General features: G+C 42.0%; 2 protein-coding genes across 2 annotated transcripts in view; both read right to left on the bottom strand.

Annotated features, from left to right (window-relative positions):
• The window catches only part of SSB (Sjogren syndrome antigen B (autoantigen La)), a 12909-nt gene extending 11278 nt beyond the window's left edge, over positions 1 to 1631 (bottom strand). Inside the window, exon 1 of the mRNA XM_009894567.1 lies at positions 1527 to 1631. The gene's annotated coding sequence lies outside the window, so the exon portion shown is untranslated. The remainder of the gene's footprint in view (positions 1 to 1526) is intronic.
• Positions 1632 to 3512: 1881 nt separating this feature from the next.
• LOC104294895 (kelch-like protein 23) lies at positions 3513 to 7261 on the bottom strand. The gene is made up of 3 exons (XM_009894570.1): positions 6049 to 7261; positions 4402 to 4554; positions 3513 to 3823 (listed from the first exon to the last, which is right to left on the bottom strand). Exons 1-3 carry the CDS (start codon positions 7259 to 7261, stop codon positions 3513 to 3515), a joined length of 1677 nt encoding a protein of 558 aa, XP_009892872.1.
• Positions 7262 to 7269: the final 8 nt, after the last annotated feature.

Here is a 7269-nt window from a genome sequence, read left to right on the forward strand (position 1 = left end):
GGCCGCTGCAGGGTGTGCGGGGCTGCTGTTCACAACCTTCTGCAGCTAACGGGAAAAGAAACTCAAAAGCTTATTTGTACGCTGATACTATATTTATTAAATATTACAAACATTCGCTTAAGTACTATAGATGTGTTGTAGACATCTGTAGTGCTACAAACGCGGGAATCACACGAGTAAAAATTTTCGTAAATAGCACTAACTTAACAAGTGATTCAACTTCTGTATTAGTTCATTTTCTAGTTTACAGAAAGTCTACCATAGTACAGGTCTGATAGCACAATAATGTAGTGTTCACATTCAACTATTATTACTAAAACGTACCACACCGTTGGCTAAAAGAGCCCCCGCGCTGAGCTTTCCCCCTCCTGTCGGATGCACGAGTCGCTGACCGGGAGCCAGAATCCCTGTTCCTCCCCCAAATTCACATTCCTGCCTGTGCTCGAGACCCTATGGCCACACGCTTTCTCAGGATGTACTACAGACACGAGGTAATTGAAAAGGGCATTGTAGGTGATTGTAAAAAATAGCACCAGTTAAAATTTAACCACAAGTCTGAGCTTTTACACTCCATTTATTCTAGTGCATTCAAAAATCTCTAAAATGTTCGGACTTCACTGAAGCCCTAGGCAGTAACGTCCTTGACTTTTGTTGACACCAGCTCAGCACACACTCCTAGCATGTCAGAACTAAAGGCTTTTTTCCCTGAGCCGGAGGAGGCGCAGTGTATCGCTCGAGGGAGAAAGCAGACTTGCATCCAGTGCCTGTGCTCCAACCCCGGAACAGCGCTGGCTTTCACCAACATTAAGCATCTACTTTTGACGCAGCAGACAGGTGGACACTGGGAGGTTTTGTTAGTCCTTGCCTTGTTGTTACATCCTTGCAACGACTTACAACTGTCAGTGACGGGATACAGACCAGAATATACCTTAGGGCCATCCACAAGCAGCTGTTCCATGCTCATGTTTTTCGACAAACATGAAGCTTCATGGGTACATATTTAGCACTGAAAAATTACATACACACATTGAGTTCATCGCAGTTCCGTTCAATACAAAGATTACCTTCATGCTCTTGCAATGTTGTCCTTTAAATCTCCACCTGCCTTTGAACAATTCTCGGCTGTGGAGATTTCCAGGAGACACAAATTCACTTTATTTCTTTTGCCCACCTGCCCGGCCCACACATTTCAAACAGCGTCAGAGTTCAGTTCCCCACACTTCTTCACAGTTTAGAGTCTTTAAACAAATTCCATTGGATTAAATAGCTCTCAGCAGGACAGCTAACAAAGCAAAATGCTGAACCCATGCACACGTGAGCTTCTGATATAGTAAGGTGACACACAAAGACATCAAAACAAGAACTATATATACACCACAGAACTTCACATTAAAGCTCAGAGTTGAGTGCTGCCTGCTACCAGCGGTCAAATGCAAGTGAGAAATAATACAAAAATGCAAAAGAACAAGAAAATGTTGAACATGCTCATGATCAAGAAAAAGAAATCTTATCAACTCAGGGCTTACCTGCCTGGAAAGCTGCTTCCATCATATCTGATAAATCCAATAAAACCAAAATGCCATTTTTGGAGGCAGTGCTGGTGTTGGAAGTTCCCACCACACCCTACAGCAGCCCTGTGTTGTCACTGCCTCTCATGCCAATGTCTAACAGTTGTTTCTGCTGTCATTTTATACGCTGGATTGGGGAACTGACCCAGGCTAAAAGAGCCTCTCTGCTCCCCACGGCATTTCTTTATTTGGATCACCACTATCAGACTGCACGGCCCCACAGCAGCTGAAGCAGGACCAGGTGAGGGGCAGCAAAGGCAAGAAGGAGCAGGAATGCTCCTCACAGCCACCTCCTCGGCACTGGGAAGGCTTTGCCATCTTGTACTTTCCATACAACCCCTGCTTCCTTTCAGTCTCTCTCTCCCCACCTCTATCCCTTTCCTAATTTTCATAAAACCTGGGAAAAAAAATAAATTTGTCTTTTTAAGACCTATACCTCCCTGTAGAGCATGGCTGAACCCAGATAAGTGAGCACAGTGTCAGAGAGGAGCTGACAGTTGCACAGAAAGACAACACAGTTGCACCTCACTCCCTCAGGGAACCAGGCTAATAAAAAGCCCCACATTACACTATCTATACAAGCTATGAGGTGAAAACAAATCCTAAGAAGTCACTGCAACAACGATTCAGTCAAATGTGTTTGTGTTACTACCTACATGGCAGGATGCAAAATGAGGACTGGTGGGACGGCTGGAGATGGCAGGGTCAAAACACCACCAGCTATTTAAATACTACCTATGGATTCTGCTTTCTGCCAGTGCTGGCACTGCCATGCTGCGCTGGGAGCCTGCCCCAGGCGTCTCCCAGTGAAGAGGTGACAAAATGACAACCTTCCTGCCCATCTCAAGTTGCTTTCTCGACAGAATTTGCAGATCTCATATTACATTTTGAGAGAAACAATAAATAAATCCAAAGGACCACTTAGCATTCAATTTCTCCACACATAACATATTTTGACAAGTTTCTTCAGTTGTCACCTTTGCTCAAGTCACATTTTAGCATTCTAAAAAGATCGAATGGCATTAAACAAAATAGAGAAGTTTGTATCTCAGGGGGATGTTAGCAACTTTCCAGTGTCTCTCATTTCTTCCTTCTATTTCACAAAGACATATAATTTGATTTTTAAAAAATAGCTACCATGGCAAGGCTTTTATCTGGGGAAAAAAAAAAAAACAAAACACAATACCAATGCATCAGCCAGAGAGTACATTGCAAAGCCATGCAGAGTCTTTTATTATTTCCCACGGGTCCTGCCAGTGTGAGAACGGCAAACTGAGCACTTTTCTCAAACTGCCTCATACTGCAGAGCACTGTTCTCCTTCTGGAAAACTAGTGCACACTTTTGGCTTGTGCTCTGGGGCTACTGCATGACATTTCTTCCCTCATTCCCAGCCTGCGCTCTCCTCCGCTGTGGCACTTGAACATATAATTGGCGGCATCCTGTAACTGCCCATGATTTCTGGATGCGATAACCTAGTTATCCAAGTGATATTGCTCTGCATGTACCACATGCTTAGCTTGTGGCAACGGACCATTTCTATAGCTACCTTTGGAGTATCAAAGATTTCATCTTAAGCCCAGTAGTCCATAGAAATGCAGAGTATCTTGTTTGGCTTTATGCACTTTAGCACCAGATCATAGTTCCACCCAGTGATTAATGAAAAGAAATCTGTTTTTCACAGTAGTTCCTATAGAGCTGCGAAAAGTATTCCAAGAGAGTCGTTTGAAAAGTTTCATGACAAAGAATGATTGGACTGAAAAATATATGGAAGTCTCATTACCACATTTGTATTTCTGAATAGTTTAAAGTAAAGACAAATTAGACCTAGTTTTTAATGATGTGCGCTAAGAGATTGTATTATACATCTCATTCATGAGGTAATCAGTGCTATTATAAATACTGCATCAGCTGTTTTCTGTAGCAGCAACATGGAAATTAAATGTTTACACATTATACACACAGACACAGCCATGTGACCGCATAGCGCTGGGAAGATTACCTACTGCTTCCCATTTATTCAGTTCAGGGTTGTATTTTTCAATACTCTGCAGGTATGTTCCTTTTGAATAGGAATATCCTCCTGTTACATAGATGCATCCGTTCATAACCACTGCGCCACACTCCATCCTTCTCTCCATCATGTGCGCCATCTGCTTCCACTCGTTTTGCTCTGGGTCATAGCAGTCCGTAATCGTGGTCTGTCCACCCACAAAATAGATCTTGTTTTGTAGTGTAATTGAACACAATCCGTATTCTTCAGGAAGAAAAGAATACAGTTGAGCTCAGCATGATAATGTTAACTTAAACTGCAGCTACATGACAAGCACTGGGCACCACTGACGGTGTCTGAGGTTCTTCACTGAGCTTAGGAGACACCTCAGGATTTTCTGCTACACTTGGTAAAAGCAAGCTCAAGGCATTACAGAAGATACAGCCGTGAGCATCAGCGCTTAGTGAGAACTGCTTTAAAAACGTATTGTTACCAAATGTAGAACATAGAGAAAACCCTTTTAAAATTCATATTATTTTTGCCAAATGCCTATGAATAGACAGATTTTATAGAAAGTTAGTTTACTACATTATTTAATAGAACGCAGCCGTTCCTTAGTTCAGTATTTATACAGTGATTTCTATAGAACAGATGCTTGAAGAGGGTCTTCCCTTCCCCTCTCAAAGCCTGGAAATGGGTGATGATCCCGCTCTGACCCTTGCTGCCCTACAGGCATTGCTCCTTTTTATTAGGAACATGCCAGAAACTCAAGTGGGCTTAAAGACTCCCAGATATAGGTAATCAAATCAAGCTCTACCCTCATTACAGAAATTATTGTTTACCTGGATGCGGACTTGTGGTGACTATACTCCACTCATTGCTACCTGAATGGTACCTCTGGATTTTATCATAGGTGCAGCTTCCCCTGTACCCATAGTGACCTCCGGTTACGTAGATGAATTCATGCAGGACACAGGCAGTGGCATTTCCAACACCTGTACACAGTGTGAAAGTCACAACACACCTTCAGACTGCACGCAATTACTATGGTCACTTCCATCCATAAACCCATTTCAAATGTCTTGTTAATTAATATTTTAGGGTGAAATTATACCTTAAAGTATTTAAATGAATGTGAAATTAAATAAACTTGTCAAGACACCTTATTTTATCAGCATAAGTCACGAGCGATTAAATAATACTGCAGTAACCAATCCATATTGCATATAATACAGCCACACAGTCTTTCACAGAATTTTTATGCAGTAATTAAAGACACTTTGTCACATTGGTTTTGGAATAGGGAATTACTTTCAATATTTCCCTAAGTTAAAGGGATTTTTAAAAGCCACTCATGGCAAAGACAAAGACGATGGGAGTTGAGATCATTGAGTGTCTTGGGTTATCTCTTCTGATACTTATAGTCTTTCTCATGGTATTATTAATTATGCTATTGTATAAACAAGGACACAAACCGAATGGAGCCATGTTAACGCTGTCTCTAGGAGAACAAAACAAAACAAGGGATCTGGCAAGATAAAATGGACCAAAATTAGGAAATTAGTGTGGGTTTTTTTAAGCATCTAAGAAGTTTCACACAGAAAATGGGACAAAACAACTGCACAGAATGTGTAACTGCTCACAGTATTAACCTAGCTTTTCTATTTTTAAAGGAAATAAAGAGAATAATAGCAATGTTTGTGGAAAATATACGAACAATGAAGAAAGTTGTAGGAGCAGAAGTGTTTTTTCCCATTACAGATACCTCCAAAAATTCTCATGTATGCAGACAAATGCTATGTTGCATCAACTTACAGTAAAATTTTATAATTACATTAATTTATTAAAAGATATGATAAAATATGTAATTGTTTATAAACTTTATAACAAAATTATACCCTTTAGTTAGGCTGTGGTCCAAATTCATACTTTTTTAATAGAGCGCTATTTTGGCTGCTAGAAACAGGTATTAGTGCTTTTCATTATCCTCACATTAAAGATTAAATTAAGGATCTCAAAGACATGATACACTGAAATATGAGGAAACTGCACGCAAGAAGTTTTAAATTAAGATGACACCTTTATAAACAAATGCACAGAAAATCTTAATAATATGGTCTTATATTAAAATAATACAATCCCTTTATTGGAGTTTGCTCTTTGACCACCTACTGAATGGACTCTAATCCCAGGTAGTTTTCTGATTTCTTTCTAATTTGAACAGAAATTTTACTCCTGAAAGAAGGCAAAGTAAACTGAGACTACTGCTTGCTTTCCCACCCTAATGTTCAGTGGCACAGCCCAGCATAGCGTTTGGATGTTTGCAGTCGTTTAGCTAGTAAAGACCTGAACCAAAGCACACCAACATTAACAGGAGATTCCCACGGACTTCACTAGAACTTGACCCTAAATGTGTCCATGGCACTTAAAAGCGACAAACGCAAAAGGATCGACACTTGAGGCAAATGGCATACCAAAAGCTTACCTACCTTTGATCATGTTTGCAATAGGAAACCATTTCTTTTTTAAAGGATCATAGAACTCAGCCTCTGGCACGGGAGCTCCCTTTCGGTAACCACCCAACGCGTAGATGCAGCCACTCAAGGAAACTGCGCAGTGATAATACCTTGCGTCAAGCATGGGGCAGCCTTCTGTCCATTCATCTCTCTCACTGTTATATATCCACACGGTGTCAAGGGCTTCAATGCTCTCCGTTCTATAACCTCCTGTCACATATATGTCTGGTCCCAAGCTCGTGACCCCATAGCTCTCTCTGGTGTGATCTGGCATCTCTGTTCCCTGGATCCATGCGTTGGTTAAAGGATCCCAAACATGCACTTCTGATAGGGGATGCCAATAATATCCCCCTATCACATACATGGCTGCTGTGGGTCTTCTGGAAAGACCTTTGGGATTGGGGTTCAGGGCATTGCAAATGAGTGACCTTATCTTACTGTCATTAAGCCGGCATTTTTTTTGCAGGCTTAAAGCTGACCTCAAATACATGTTATCTAAGTCGACTTTGATGCAGCTTAGCAGTTCATAGATGTCTTCAATTCTTTCTTCCACGTTGTGTGCAACCCACTTAATGACAGCTTCGACAGCTGCCTCTTCTTTCCAAACATTGAGATTCTCTCTGGACAGAATAAAAGAGAGCTTCTCCTTGCCAATGTCCAGAAACTCTTCCTGCTTCCACACTTCTTCAAACTGCCATAGCAATATCCTCCTGGATTCTTTTTCTAGCTCCGAGCAATCGTGGTATTCCGCAAAGGAGTGCATCCCTATGCAGTTGTCGGTATCTAAGTGCCTCACTAGAAACTGCTCACAGGCTTTCTTTACTGACACGAACTGGAGGAGGTCTGCAGCCTGGAGTAGGCTTTGGACATTTCTCTTTGTTATCTGGATCTGTGATGTATATGCATAATTCACGAGGGCTTCCAGTACGGCATGGCTGAGCCCGGGAAGTCTGATCTGGTTTTTAGATTTCTCTTTCATATCGGCTGTGAACATGGCTTTAAAATAATTGCTGCAAGCTGCTAAGGCGGCTCTGTGGCAGTGGAAAATGACCCCCGAAGCGCACTGCAGGGTGATGTCGGTGAACAGCCCGTCCAGGTAGAACGCCCGGAACGCCTCCAGGAACTCGGCGGGGTGAGCGGAGTCCTCGTAGAGGTACGCGTACTCCTCCTGCCCGGCCACTGCCATCGCCGCCA

This window comes from Charadrius vociferus, unplaced genomic scaffold (assembly GCF_000708025.1).
Source record: "Charadrius vociferus isolate BGI_N301 unplaced genomic scaffold, ASM70802v2 scaffold161, whole genome shotgun sequence".
In the NCBI taxonomy this organism is placed as follows: domain Eukaryota; kingdom Metazoa; phylum Chordata; class Aves; order Charadriiformes; family Charadriidae; genus Charadrius; species Charadrius vociferus.

Bases quoted from the DNA above. Each gene is read 5' to 3' on its own strand.
- LOC104294895 (XM_009894570.1), bottom strand. From the start codon at position 7,261: ATGGCAGTGGCCGGGCAGGAGGAGTACGCGTACCTCTACGAGGACTCC. The intron at 4,555-6,048 runs GTAGGTAAGCTT...CACTGTGTACAG, and splicing joins TATTGCAAACATGATCAAAG to GTGTTGGAAATGCCACTGCC. The intron at 3,824-4,401 runs GTAAACAATAAT...TTCTTCCTGAAG, and splicing joins CACCACAAGTCCGCATCCAG to AATACGGATTGTGTTCAATT.